At 40.6% G+C, this 15,690-nt stretch overlaps 1 protein-coding gene across 2 annotated transcripts in view; it reads right to left on the minus strand.

Annotated features, from left to right (window-relative positions):
- Window positions 1-12,185: 12,185 nt before the first annotated feature.
- MYOM1 (myomesin 1) overlaps window positions 12,186-15,690 on the minus strand; it is a 112,869-nt gene continuing 109,364 nt past the window's right edge. For both annotated transcript variants that reach the window (XM_070420568.1, XM_070420567.1), the window contains one exon: window positions 12,186-12,958. In XM_070420568.1, coding sequence (XP_070276669.1) covers window positions 12,668-12,958 — 291 coding nt within the window. In that variant the 3' untranslated portion in view covers window positions 12,186-12,667. The remainder of the gene's footprint in view (window positions 12,959-15,690) is intronic.

Raw genomic sequence — 15,690 nt, forward strand, 5'->3', positions numbered from 1 at the left:
ATGATAGTAAGGAGGCTGCCCAGGCAGCTGTTAAACGAGCAAGACAGTTTGGGTGAGAGCCAAGGGATAAATGCAACAGGAAGCAGAAACAGCAATTCCTCTATTCAGTAAGATCAGGCAATGGCAACAAAATACCAATTACGGCTTGGTTTGCATTCCATTCTGTAAACATACGTGGAATGTCTGCACTGTGCAACACCCAGTGCCAGATGCAAAAGAGGAGCAGTTAACTCTACTAAAGTCATAAAAGAAAGATCAGAAGGACAAAACACTAGTGGCAGGAAAAAACTAAGAGGAAGTCTCTCTATAGAGTTCTCCCAACCGTCTGACCGCCATGGCCTGAGGTGACCTCTCTTCCTCTGAATCTGCCTGTATTATCCAGGAGGCACTTTCTTGAGGCTTCTAACTTATACTCAGCTCATTCATTGGGAATGAAATATTTATGGAGAAGCTACTATGTACCAGGAGCTGGGAGCTATAATGAGGCATTAGACTCAGTCTCTGCCCTCAAGTACCTTTCCTCCCTTGCCTGGCTCCATTGGTTTGGGGCCTAGTCTTTCTTTTCAGCTAAGCTCTTGCTATCACCCCAGACCCCTGACCCCTCGGTTCCCATGTGAGGGTACATGCAGCACTGCATTTCCAGTGCTTGGTGCCTCAGCTGCCACACTGCTGACAAAGCTGCACGCCACACACCAGTTCCACCCCCCACCCCCACCCCCCCAACACACACACCCAGTTCACCTCTTCAGTCTCACCGGGCGATCCTTTACACATCCTGTTCCAAACCCTCCCACCCTTGCACTTCTACTCCATCTACCACCTGCTCCTCACATTTTTTGGAATCCTGCCCAAGTATATCAAGAAATGCAATTGCCTTCACGTTTTCTCCTGCCTTTCCCTCAGGCCACCTTTCCTGCTCTTCTGTCCCCGAGGAAAAACTACCCCTTTTTTGTCATCCTGTAGCTTTTCCAGAATGCCTTGCTTTGTGCTTACAAACATACATCTCCTATCCTGCTTTCATCCCCAGCTCTTCCGTCTTCCCAGTGGCCACCGGAGCTCAATCTGCTCTCTCCTACCTCACCCCACCCCGCGTTCTGCAAAGGTCACTGCTCCTGAAGAGGTCACTGGTGAGAGAATCACCACTCACCTGCCTGTGAGTCTTGGGCTGTCGTCTTCCATGATTTCTGTGCCACAGCGCATTCCTGTTTCTCCTTCCATTTTTCCACAGCCCTTTTCCAGGCCCTGTCCTGGATCCTTGTTCCATCCAGGAAACAGGGGTGTTAACTAAGATTCTGACTCTGGTACTTGTTTTTTCTTCACTACGTCCCCTTTCCTGGGGAGATCTCATACACCCTGCACTGCTGCTGTCACACCGGGCCAGTGTGTCCTAAATGTGTGTATAGGGACTTGATGGTCTCCTCAGTTTCAGACCCGAGTTTATAATTGCTTGCTAGATATCAATTGTAATTCAACACATCCAAAATCAGATGCATTATCTGTTCCCCAAATTCTACTTCTTCTGACTTGTATATCTCAGATAAACACATTACTGTCTTCCCAATGTTCAGGCATGAGGTCTCAGTTGTCTTTGATTCCTCCCCTGTCTTTCCTTCCCCAGCCACACCACCTAACACTCACCAAATCCAGCTCTTCCAGAACGTCCTCACATCTCTGTCCTCTTTCCTATTCCTCTGCTACTTCTGCAGTTCAGAACTTGGAGGCATGTGGTACAGTTGGAAGTGTGGAGGCTTTGGAGGCTGACAAAAAGTGCATTTCCTTTCTAAATATTTAAAATCCGATAGATAAATGCAGGGGGAAAAGATGAAGGCGGCATACCTGAAACTGTTAACAATGGTATAGAGTGGGTTTATAGGTGATTGTGTTCTTTTTTCTGTCTTTGTGCTTTACTATGTTTTTGTATGAAAGCAAAATCAAATATGAGTATGTTTCGTCATCAAGGAAAATTCCAACTGATTTTATTTCCTAGCTGTGCATATATAATTCTGCCATAAGACTTTATTAACTTTAACAAATAAAGTTTTTAATTTACAGTATTTATTCTGACAGCATCTATCATAAAGAAGCAATTGACTCAAAATGAGTTACTTGATTGTAAAAAGAAATGATTCTTGTCAGAAAATAACAAGACAAGAAGGTACAACATTCTTTTCTGATAATATATGATTTTTTTTTGTAATTAAATTAGCCTACTTGGGAAAATGCAGTTAATGCAGCAGCTTGAGCTTGAAGACATCCTGTACTGTAAGGCTTGGCAAAAATAGTCCTGACATCTTCCTGGAGTCAGAGTGGGAACACTGTGGGCAGGAAATGACAAGTTATAATTGCAGTGACCACTGTCCATCTTGCTGGACACAGGAATCAGCAGGCTGCCCTGTGTTGTGCTACCTTCTACCCCATTTCCTGTGCTTCTACCAGCCTTTTCTGAATCCTATACTTTACCTCTTCCTTATCTTCCCCTCGCTATAGAACACGCATTGCATCCCTCCTCTGAGTTCAGATAATAGCATGTTGTCTGTACTTTCCTTATGAACTTGTAGTTTATGTTATGATTCTTCATATTCCTGTCATTGCATCTGGTAGATGTAGCACCCTGAGGGAAAATCTCCATCTTTGTGTCCTCAGTTTTTGCTCGATAAATATCTGTTGAAGGAATAAATGTGTGATAACAAAAACAGTCAAACTCACCTATATTTCCCACCTGAAGTCAACTGTTGAAAAGTTACAAAAATCTCTGATCAATAATTGACTAATTTTAAGACATCACATGCTTAGCAGAATTTTTGCCAGTTAAAAAAAGAAGAAGGGGGGGGGAGAGAGAGAGAGAGAAAGAGAGAGAGAGAGAGAGAATGTCATGCTGTAACCCTGTGAAATTATCACTGGCTCGTGCAAGAGGTCCATGGCAGAAAAGAACTGAGTTAAAATATTTTTTTTCCCAATGATTTGCCTGATTTCTATGTAAAATACTTTCCAGTAAACACTTTTTGATTTTTTTTCCATTTTAAAGGGAGTTCCCAGAGTTTGACTCTTATTTTGAATGATGTCTTTGTAACAAACTGCCTCAGTTGACAAAGCACACATGGCATTTCTGTAACTGTGGCTACCATAGAAATGAGGAGCAGTGCCAAATGTTTTACTATTTTAAGGTCCTTACGTAATTTTTTGAGAGCTCAATTCCTCTAATCTTTAGCACATATGTATTAGATATAATATGACTATAATACAATAACATACAATTATATATTTATTTATTTTTATATAATACATAACTAATATAATGTTAATAATATTTAATTATATCTCTCTAACCCACCACTATAATAAACATTTCAAGTAGTGTGAGTTTGGTGTTTTTTTTTAAACTTCTAGTCTCTTATTTTGTTTTAAATTATTTATCAATAAAGGTCTGAGGACTTACTGGATATCTTCAGCCTTGTGGTGATAAGCTTTTCCCTTCATTGTAGTTTTGTATTATTAAAGTAGGGTGGAAATGGGACAAATTAGCTTTGCATCTGTGCCTTCCAGGAGATCAATTTGCCTCCACTTCATAGAAGTTCTTCACCGGTCATTGACTCAGATTCTAGCAGAACTAGGGCCATCAAAATGTGTCTTGTTTATAAGATAGAGTGATTTTAGCATGACCATATTTTAAAACACAAATAAAAAAATTTTGCTACTCTAGCTAAAATAGTCTATCATATTTTTATTCATAGCTTTTATATTTCTTTGGTGCCTTATATTTTTAGGCAACAACCTTCTTTTTTTAATCCTCATCTGAGGATTTTTTTCCATTGATTTTCCAGATAGAGTGGAAGGGAGGAAGGAAGAGGGGGAGAGAGAGAGAGAGAGAGAGAGAGAGAGAGTAACATTGACATGAGAGAGAAACATCAACTGATTGCCTCCCGCATGTGCAATGACCAGGGCCAGGCATCGAGCCCACAACTGAGCTAAGTGCCCTTGACCAGGAATCAAACCTGAGACCCTTCAGTCTGTGGGCTGATGCTCTAACCACTGAACACACCAGGGCCAATGACCTTCTCTAATACAGCATTATAAGTACCGAGCAATTTTATGAAATGTTAACAACCATAAGGTAGCCTAGATAAGAAACAAAATTGCTGATTAAAAGCCTGAAGAAATATAAAATTGACAAAAGTCCAATTAAAAACCTTTATAGAAAATAGTCTAACTCTTTATAGATAAGCAGTTTATGCACTAAAGCCAATAAATGTTCCCTTCTCTTCCTTTTCTCCCTTCACCTCCCTCTCAGGCACTAACACACTGAGCAACTCTCATCTTGCCTCACTCTGTCCAGTGAGATGGAAAAAAACAATTCTGTCCCCAGTTCAATTCCATGACTTCCAAGAATGTCTGTCCAGAGGTCAAAACTTTCGGTGATTTTCCACTCACACCAGACATGAACCTGGCTGGAAGGCAGGATTTTAGAGTCTGAGGGCGCTCTACCACTGTGGGCCAGCCTTTGGTGCCGAGGGGCTGACCCAGACCAGTGCTAAGTCAGTACTTGTTGGATGAACATATGAGTAGAAAAAGTGATGTATTGTATTTGCATTAGTATAAGGTATAGGTAATTGCCTTCTATTTCAGTTTTAAGAAGAAAACAAGGATTTTTTTTCTTTTAATCATTTCTTCATCTGCACTTCAACACTGCTAAAACTTTCTCCTGAGAGGGAGATTTCAGATTTCTAGATTCTGTTCCAGCAACGAGTTGTTCTCTTCTCCCTCTGCCCAGTTTTCTTTTCAGTGAAACAGGAAGTTCCTCTTTGCAACGTGGTTCCTGGTTTTGGATGTGTGTGGAAGAGACACGACTCATGTGACATTTTGGTAAAGGGGACTGGACTCTGGAAGCTCATGAACTGGATAGATGCCTGTACTGACGTAAATCTGAGAGCAAAGAGGGTTCTGAGGCCTGGTTATCTTTCCATCTGGAAATATTAAGCTGTAAAGAACCGAGGGGACAGAGGAGGAGGTGTGTTAATACATATGTGCTGCAGTTGGCATGGAGACCTACGTGGAGAGGTTTTCTATGGGCAGTTACTGGGCAGACTCAGTAGAGAGATATCCTATATAATAAAAGCCTAATATGCTAAGTGTCCAGTCATCCGGTCGGCTGTTCAGCCAATCAAAGCGTAACATGCTAATGATATACTAAGGCTGCTCAACTGCTCGCCATGATGTGCACTGACCATCAGGCAGCAGTCAGTCAACCGGTCGACCAGTTGCTATGATGTGCACTGACCACCAAGGGGCAGATGCTCCAATCGGTAGGTTAGCGTGCTGCTGGGGGTCCAGCCAATCAGGACTGAGCGAGATGGGCCAGACATGCCCTGGAGCCCTTCCACGGTCCCTCCCTGGCTGGCCAACCTCCTGCGTCCCTCCTGGGCCCTGATCATGCACCGGTGGGGTCTTTTGGCCTAGTTTGTGCCCTCTCACAATCCAGGACCACTTGGGGGATGTCAGAGAGCTGGTTTTGACCTGATAGCGGAACAACTGGTTGCTATGACACACACTGACCATCAGGGGGCAGACACTCAATGCAGGAGCTGCCCCCTGGTGGTCAGTGCGCTCCCACAGGGGGAGCGCCACTCAGCCAGAAGCCAGGCTCATGAGTGGCAAGCGCAATGGTGGTGGCAGGAGCCTCTCCTGCCTTCATGAGAGTTGGACATCCCCCGAGGGCTATTGGACTGTGAGAGGGCGCAGGCTGGGCTGAGGGATGACCCCATCCCCCGAGTGCACGAATTTTGTGCACCGGGCCTCTAGTGTTTAGATAAATAGGATCAACCTGAGTGATCAAAATAAAATCTACATAATAAACACTCTGATTCTGAGACATGTTTCCTGGTCTCTGAAAGAAAACACTTTGACCAGCAATGTGGTTTCAGGGGTGTTGGGGTCCTGCCCCAGCAGGTCCAGGGGTTCCCAAAGGTGTGGACAGAGTTGGCGAAGAAGGAAGGACACAGAGACAGCATTCAGTTGGTCATCCTAGCCAGGTTCTCCCATCAGGTTCTCCAGCCAGGTTCTGTCTTTTATTGTCTTGTTACATCGGTATTTATATCAGTTGATTTTAATCCTGTCAATTTCTATTCCAAAGGTTAGGGCGTTTCTTATCTCCATTCCAGGGAGTAAAGACTATGTAGCTTAAGGGTGATTGTTTGTAAAGTGATTAACTACCCCCCTGGCATTTAGTTAAGGGGTTTTATTCCCTCCCTAACTTCAGGGAAAAATCCCTACCTGGGGAAACAACCTTTCTTGGAGAGGTGACCTTGGTTAAAACACACAGCACCCAAAAAGGTGAGCAAACATATTAAGAACAGTATGCCATATACGCCAGGTCCCTTGAAACATATGCTGTGCAGATGTTTCTTCCCTGCAGCGACTGTGTCAAGCAGCAAGGATGGACCGGCTTCCGGCACAGGGGTGCCAACCTCTCTCTCATTTAGAACCAGCTTGTGGCAAATGGTGGCTTGCATGTAATATCATGGGCACTAGTAACACTTTAGGCTGAGGTCTTGTTCCTATGGGTTATGCTCCTCGTCCTTTTTACTTTATTTATTTTGTTAGTTTAAAAATTTTTTATCTTTATTGTTGAAAGTATTAGAGATATTCTCCCTCCTTTCCTTCATTGACCCACTCCACCTCCATCCCGCTTCCCCACCCCCAGACCTTTACCTCACTATCATCTGTGTCCATGGGTTATGCACATATGCATACAAGTTCTTTGATCTCTTTCTGCCCCCCTCTTTCCTGCTTTCCTCTGAGTTTCCTCAGTCTGTTCTATGCTTCCATGACTCTGGATCTATTTTGTTTGCCAGTTTATTTTGTTCATTAGATTCCAAATATAAGTGAGATCATGTGATACATGTCTTTCTCTGACTGGCTTATTTCACTTAGCATTATACTCTTCAGGTCCTTCCATGCTGTTTCAAAGAGTAAGAGATCCTTCTTTTTACATTTGCATAATATTCCCACTGTGTAAATGTACCACAGCTTTTTTACCCACTCATCTACTGATGGGCACTTGGGCTGTTTACAGATCTTAGCTATTGTAAATGGTACTGCTGTTAACATAGGGGTGCATATATTCTTTCTGATTATGTTTCAGGATTTTGAGGATCTATTCCTAGAAGTGGGATCCCTGGGTCAAATGGCAGTTCCATTTTTAATTTTAGAAGAATCTCCATACTGCTTTCCAGAGTGGCTGAACCAGTCTATATTCCCACCAGCGGTATACTAGGATTGCTTTTCTCTACATTCTTACCAGCACTGGTCATTTGTTGATTTATTGATAGTAGCCATTGTAGCAGGTATGAAGTGATACCTCATTGTTGTTTTAATTTCCATTTTTCTGATGATTAGTGACTTTGAGCATTTTTTCATAAGTTTCTTGGCCATCTGTATGTCCTCTTTAGAGAAGTGTCTATTTAGGTTCTTTACCATTTTTAAATTGGATTGTTTGTCTTCCTTTTGTTAAGTTGTATGAGTTCTTTATGTTTTTTAGAAATTAACCCCTTATCAGATATTTCATTGGCAAATATGTTCTCCCATGCAGTGGGATCCCTTTTCATTTTATTGATGGTTTCTTTTGCTGAGTAGCTTTTTATTTTGCTGTAGTCCCATTTGTTTATTTTTTTCTTTGTTTCTTTTGCCCTAGGTGACGTATCAGTGAAAATTCTGCTACATGAGATGTCTGAGATTTTGCTGCTTATGGTTTCTTCTAAGATTTTTATGGTTTCATGACTTACATTTAAGTCTTTTATCCATTTTGAATTTATTTTCTTATATGGTATAAGTTGGTGGTCTAGTTTTTTCCTTTGCCTTTTTTTTTTTTTTTTTGCATATACCGGTCTAATTTCCCCCACACCATTTATTGAAGAGACTGTCTTTATTCCACTGTATGCTCTTGTCTCCTATGTCAGATATTAATCGAACATAATGGATTGATTTCTGGGTTCTCTGTTCTGTTCCAATTATCTCTATACGTGTTCTTGTGCCAGTACCAGGCTGTTTTGGTTACAATGGTTTTGTAGTATAATTTGATATCTGATATTATGATCCCTCCTACTTTGTTCCTCTTTCTCAAGATTGCTGTGGCTATTCGGGGTCTTTTTTGGTCCTTTTTAAAGGAGAGAGAAGAGGCAAGGGAGACCAAGAAACTCAAGATCAGGGAGGAGAATACTCCTTTCATAATGTATTCAAGGCAGGGTATATTTTGTTGCCAAAGTGTTTTAAATGACACTGAGTTGCATGTTCTTCTCTCCCCTTTTCAGAATGAAGACATTTGTCCTTAAATAGAGATAGAAGGGCACATGTAGTGTCTCTGGGTACCTGCAGGATATGTGTGAGCTTTCGGACAAGTGTTGTATTCTTATCTCTTCTCAACACTAGACTATGAGAAAGAATGTAAAAAATATAGTATAAAAAGTCACTTAGGCCCTAATAACTTTGAGCTAGGTAATTCTGAAATTTTACCTAGCTCATAGTTATTTTAGAGACTGAGATTTAAATAGACATATTCAGTTAATTCTTCAGAAGTGTTTAAATCATCTAAGACTTTTGTTAAACACTTTATCTATAAAGCCCTCAGGTAAAGGTCAAAATGCAAATATCTAAGGACAGGACATAATTATGAAATTACAAAAATTCAGAGTTCCCATAAAATCTGTGAATTTTATCTAAATGTGTTTCTACGGATAGGCAAAGCAAGGCTGAGGAGTAGAACAGAATAAACACTTGAAATTGTGCCAGTGGTATCATTAACGCACAAATCACTTTTCAGTTGAAGTAGTGGATTCTCAGAAGTAATCAGAACACACAGTTTGTGCTAATAACAATACACTGTTAGTTTGTACCAGAAAAACTACAGAGTACCTGGAAGTGTTCCAGTAACTGCCAAAGCAGTAAAAATAAATAAATAAAAATAAAAAATAAAAAAAATTCCTGATTCCATACCTGAGAGAACTGGATTTTATTTCCTCTGTTGTATAAGATTTGCTGCCCTAATGCAGGTTTATTGATGCATCACAAAGATGGGAAGGTTTTGTGTTTTTGTTTGTTTGTTTTTTAATATATGGCATAAAAATTCAGAGTTCCCAGTATTTTCACTCACCCTTTTTCTTTTTTTGTTGTTGTTAATCTTCACCTGAGGATATTTTCCCATTGATGTTTAGAGAGAGTGGAAGGGAGACACAGAGAGAGAAACATCCATGTGAGAGAGACACATCAATTGGTGCCTTCACACAGGCCCTGACCAGGGCTGGAGATCAAGCCTGCAAGTACATGCCCTTGCCCAGAATTGAGCCTGGGACCCTTCAGTCCCCAGGCTGACACTCTTTCCATTGAGCCAATGCCCCATATATTTTCCTGCCCCATATAGTTTCCCCCCCATATATTTTACCTGGTTTTCTAGTTTATGGTGGGAGGACAATTTCCATAACAGTAATCCTTTGTGGGAAGACACAGCAGTCCCTTGTAGTATAGTTTTACATTGGCTTCTCTGGGGCTCCGGACATTAGCCATTTTTATGGTAACACTGGGCTTAGGATGCTTAAACCATGTGGTGCTGTAAGTGTGGATCCCACAAGTATTCAGTACTGGCTTGAGGAATCGTTAACTTTGTTTTTCTACCCAGAACCACCCCCAGGCAGATGGCAAGTTTCCATATAGCTTCTCCATGTCAGTTGGTGATATTGTTACTATTCCCTTTTGTGTGTTTTTTACTACGCTACCCTTTGTGCTCACAGCCTTGTGCAGAGATGTTGGTATGAAGCTCCCCATTATGAGCAATCTGAGTTCACGCCTCTCGTTCTGACGGGTATTAAAACTCTAGCCCCAGGCCATAGGGGCTGTAGCTGGGTAATATTATTTTTGCATTATGGTATCTGTGCATATTTGGTTTCTATGTACTTATAATGGCTTAGAAAATTTATCCTAGTAAGTAGCTTAGTTTTATGATTCTGACTTAAAATGTTCAATGATTGTGATTTTTATGTTACAGTCTTACTAAGTTTATCTACAAAGAAGTACATTTAAGAGGACTCAAATTTTTCCATATTTATGTACTTAATTTTATAGGTAATTAAAGTTATTTAAGGTCTTGCAAAGTTTTTGTTTGGTAAGTCAGAAAATAGTACTTAAAATGGAAAGAAAATATATTAATTTATAAATACAGTTTAACAAATTAAAGGGAATTTAATTATACTATAAAGTACCTTCAGTATAACTTTTCTCAATAGATAGATTTTTAAATGAAAAAAATGAGATTTTAAAGCTCAACTTCAATAATTTAGGAAGCTCTAGATTTTTAATTTTATTACTTTAATATATTGAATATTAATTTTATAAAACTAAACTCTGAAGAGTATTTTCTGTGCTCCCATATAATCCTTTGTATACCAATAGATCACATTTAGCAGGTCACAGATTCATGAATTCTTATGTTAAAAGGACCTTCAACATCAAATTGATAGATGTGTAGTTTTAGTTCTTTTTCCCCTCTAGAAGCAACAGCTTTTTATCTAAGCCATCAAATAATAGTTGATTCAGTTTGGTCATTATAATGGCTGAAAAAATTCTAATAACCACTTCATTGAACTATGAATATGAAAGCCATTTTTCTCCCTCACCGTTACGGTGTTCCAGAAAGTCTCTGCTGGATGGCGTGCACCTTAGTGATAGTCTACTTTGATTTCCTAAGCTTTCAGACAATTTCAGAATTTAGAACACATTGTTTTAAATGCTGTTGTTTTTAATCCTCCCCGAGGATATGTTTCTGTTTGTTTTAGAAAAAGAGGAAGGGAGAGGGAAAGAGAGAGCAAGAAACACTTATGTGAGAGAGAAACATCGATTGGTTGCCTCCTGTAGATGCTCCGAACAACCAGGGATCAAACCCACAACTATGTGCCCTGACTGGGAATCAAACCTGAGACCTTTCAGTGTAGGGGATGGTGCTTCAACCAACCGACCCACACTGACCAGGGCTAGAACACATTGTTTTAAAATTGTGTTTTTATTGGATTCAAAATCCTTCTTGTTTTCTCCCCAATTTGACTCGAGTGGCATGGAAATGAGAAATGGGGTAGTGGGTTCTGCTAGCACACACCTCCCTCCCCACCTTCTCCCAACACTGGGACTCTGCTGTTGGTCTCGTGAGGGGTGCATTTAGGTTCTGTGTAAAGTCTTAGGGGCCTCTCACCTGCACAGCTCCTTGACACACAAACCCACCCCTACTTCATCCCTTTCTCCTCTCTCTGCTCCCAGGCTGTGTCCACTTTCCTTCTGGGTCCCCTTGCCCAGAAGGAGCCTCCTTGCTGAGGGAGGGAGAGCTTTAGACTGCTTAAGGTCAGCGGCCCTCCATTGGGTCCCCTTGACTCTCAGGGATCTCATTACTTGCCGTGCCTGCTAGTGACAGTACAGCATCTCTCTCCTGCCCATGTTCAATGTCACAGCAATAGCTTGGGGCACTTGGCTGGACAAGGGAATTGGCAACAGTCAAATGAGATGCAGTTTCCAATCCAGAACTTTGAACAGGAGAGGATTTGTAGGTGCCCCTTCTAACAGTGTAAGAGAATCTGTTGTCCCATTCCTGACCCTTGACAGGAAGAGGGAGAGAGGAACCTGTTTTCACCATTACTATTTTCCTCCAGTGGTGTGTGAGCAATTGTGTGTGTGTGCGCATGTGTGTGTGTGTGGAGGGGGGCGGGGGGGGCGGGGGAGAGGACTAGGAGTTGGAGAAGAACCAAATTTTCTAAAGCAGAATGCTGCCTGTAGGCATGTCCTGCGAAGAGTAGGCCCCGAATCTGGCAGTTCTCTGAATTTAGAATGAGGGCTCTTTTTTCCTTAGTCACCAATTCCAGCACTAGACATCCCTGACCCTTTTATTATCCTTAATTGACACAACTCATTCAATTACTTTGTGTATCTTAACAATGGAATAAATTAATTGTCCAGTAAGATAGCAGATGTACAGTGACAGAGCAATTTCACACCTCTGAACCTCAATTGACCTTGGGTGACTTACCTGATGTTACTCTGAAGGTACTGCTCTAAACCCAAAGGAATTTAAATCAGAAGACGAGCTACAAGAAGCGACAAGAGAGATGCAGCAGAGACCCAAATGAGCAGCCAAACAGTAACAATGAGAGAAACACTGATGAAGAAGAGAAAAGGTGTGAGGACTGTTTATTAATATCGAGGAGGTTCCAAATCAAAAGACCGCCAACCGAAATACACACTGCTATCTCCACAACACACGAACATACTGGTTTGCTTAACAACTAGTCTCGTTCTCGATAGGATACTGGAGCATAACTGTAATCTACATCCAAACTCTGCTCCACAGCACCTTCGTCTGCTTTCTGATCATTATTCAATGTCCCTCTTTTTCTGGTCTTTTGCTTAAAACCCTTTCCTAATATCTGTGCTACCAATGGTATTTTCGTAACTATTAAAATATTAGTTGGTGCTTTTTAAAAATATGAATAAAAGATTTGACCATCCCCACTCCCCTCCCCTAAGCCAAAAATAGGGAGTAGAAAGCACAAAGACTTCCTTACACTTAACCAAACCATTTGCACATGAGTAGTACAAGGTAGCCTAAGCAAGATTCCTTTGTGTGCCCTCCCAGCGGGTCTGGTCACTTGGACTTATCGCCTTTCTGAGGCTTCGCGGGAGCCATCCTCGCCTCCTCCTCTGGGATAAACACACTGATGGTGAAATCGATTGTCTCCGAGCCATACTTGTTCTTCACAACCAGCCCGTACTTGCCGGAGTCGGCAGTGGTCACCCCGGTGACAGTAAAGAAGGCCGTCTTGCCGGCTTCGAACCTGAGGTTGCAGTGGTCATCCGAGTCCAGGGACTTCTCGTTCTTCAGCCAGGAGATCTCCGGAGTTGGGTCGCCCCACACGGTGCAAGTGAGATTAAGTGTCTGCAAAACAGGTTTTATGAGAGGAAAGGAGAGATATCAGATATAATGATGATCCAACTTCAAAGTTCTTCTGATGGTGTGGCATGACTCAATGGAGGATAAAGATAAACCTCCCGGATCAGGGTTTGAACTTGTTATGTATATGCACCTGTGTGAGTTACAGTTTGAACACAAACCTGAGAAGGTTTCTTAGGGACTCGGATTTGAGAATGCTTATTCCAGATCCCATCTCCATTTTCACTTTCATAAACACGTAAATAGATGCCTTTTACTCTAAAATGGCATTTCAAACTCTGTCTCAGTAGAGACATCTCATTGCCACAATCACCACCTGCTCACATGTGCATTTCAACTGCGTCACAGGGCCCAGCAGCAGAATCCTAACAGCTGTTTCAGATAATGTGACTAATTTTCAAATTCCATTTCCTTGTTTTATTTCTCCCCCAGACTCTACCCAATCTGTTTCATATACAGTTGTAATAAATAATAGAGAGATCCTGTGTACCCTTACCCAGTTCCCCTCATAGTTACATTTTGCAAAACTACAGCATAACATCACAACCCGTACAATGACATTGTACAATCCATTGATCTTATTTAGATTTCCCCAGTTTTACTTGTTTGTGTATGTTTACTTCTATTTAATTCTATCACCTGTCTAGATTCATGTATCCATCACCTCCATCAAGATACACAACATTTCCATTACCACAGGATCTCTCATGTTACCCTTTATAACCACCTCTCCCCACCTCCCAATCTCCCAATCTCATTCCTAATCTGTCTTCTGTTTCTAAAATTTTCTAATTTCAAAAACATTATATAAATAGCATCAGACAATATGTAACCTTTCTGGATTGCCTTTTCCACTCAGCATAATTCCCTGCAGATTCATCCAAATTGTTGCAAGTACCAATGATTTGTTCCTACTTATCACTGAGTATGTGCCATGTTGTGGTCATATCTCTAAGGGTTATCCGGCCCGTTTTGAGCTATTAGGAATAAAACTGCTAGAAACATTTGTGTACAGGTTTTTACGTGAACATAAGTTTTAATTTCTCTCTGATAAGTGCCCAGGAGTGCAATTGCTGGGTCATATGGCAAATGCATGTTTCATATTTTAAGAAATTGCCAACCTGTTTTCCTGAGTGGCTGTACAATTTTGATTTACATTTCAACCAGCAATGTGTGAGTGATTCAGTTTCTCTGTATCCTCACCAGCATTTGTTGTCACTATTTTTTATTTTAGCAATTCTGATGGGTGTGTTATGGTATTTCAATGTGGTTTTAATTTGCATTTCCCTGATAGCCAAAAATGTTGAATTTATTTCACATTTTAAATTTCATTCTCGCATTTTTTTCTTCCTAAAATCCAGTAATTATAAGAAAAATAACTAGGGCACACAGGGAAAAGGATATCCTTCTAAATGTCCTTCTATAGAGTCTTACAGGACCACCTGTGATCTCTTCTATAAGAGTATCTTTTAAAATTGCATAGATTAAGAAATCTGTTTTCTTTCCAGGATTAATTAGCATTTCTTACTGAATTATTCTACAAATACATTTCAAGAAAAATATGAGTCAACCTATTGCCATTAGTCTTCTCCAAGTGGGCCAGGTTTTGGAAACTGTGATTACTTGGGGGTTAAGACTTTTAACAAAACCAAACAAAACTAAGTACCTTAGATGTTATGGAAAACTATTATCCATATTCTAGATCTGAGTTATAGATCACAAAGTATTTTCACATACACACTGTCTCTTAATTTTCACTATGACCCAGTGAGTTGCTTATCTTGAACCTCGTTAGGTGAGGAAAATGGAAAATAGAGTTTAAAACAAAAGCAACCCTGTAAATGGTTGAGCTTAAACTGTAGTCATGTTTCACTACGAAGAAACACAGGTGGATGAAACCTACCTCTCACTAAACTTTAGATATACCTTGTTTTATCACTCTAGTTCCAGTCACCCATCATATGTCTTCATTATCATTTTGAGGTGAGAAAAGGTTTTATTCTACTATAAATACCCATACCCCTATGGCTGGTATATTAAACTTGTTTTTTGTTTTTATTGATTTTAGAGAGAGAAGAAGGGAGATGGATGGAGAGATAGAAACATCGATGAGAGAGAAACATTGATCAGCTGCCTCCTGCATGCTCCCTACTGAGGATTGAGCCCGAAACCTGATCATGTGCCCTGACTGGAAATCAACCGTGACCTCCTGGTTCATGGGTTGATATTAAACCTGTTTTAATGAAACAGGGATGAAGAAAGAGAATCCAGGTTAGAAATTATGTTCCTTGCTTTTCAGAGATTATTATGGAGCTAGGTGATACTAATTTAAAACTTACGAACAGAAATCAGTTTTCAACTGAAATAGAGCCTATCACCATTCATGGAGCAGCATGTCTCCTTTCAAAGGTGAGGTGTTTAATAAGACAGCCCCTTTGCCACTAGGTGTTAGAAGTCACTTCTTTCTTCAATTACACTTGTCATGTAGTTATGATTGAACATTTTCTACTCCTTGTGATTTTAGAGGGTAATTCTAGAAAGATACTAAGTGGTCTAGATGTGCCCACATTAGACAAACTTGCATCCTGATGCTTGGCCCAAAATATTAAGATGATTGGAAAAATGGCTGCATTTTGAACCTCGTATTGGCTCTTCTGAAGTTAAGCATAAGTAGCCATTGCATAGGATGGTATGTATCTTAAAAGATAGAACAAAGT

The sequence above is a fragment of the Myotis yumanensis genome, unplaced genomic scaffold (genome assembly GCF_028538775.1).
Source record: "Myotis yumanensis isolate MYYU_CA2020_CCGP unplaced genomic scaffold, mMyoYum1.0.hap1 SCAF_7, whole genome shotgun sequence".
NCBI lineage: Eukaryota > Metazoa > Chordata > Mammalia > Chiroptera > Vespertilionidae > Myotis > Myotis yumanensis.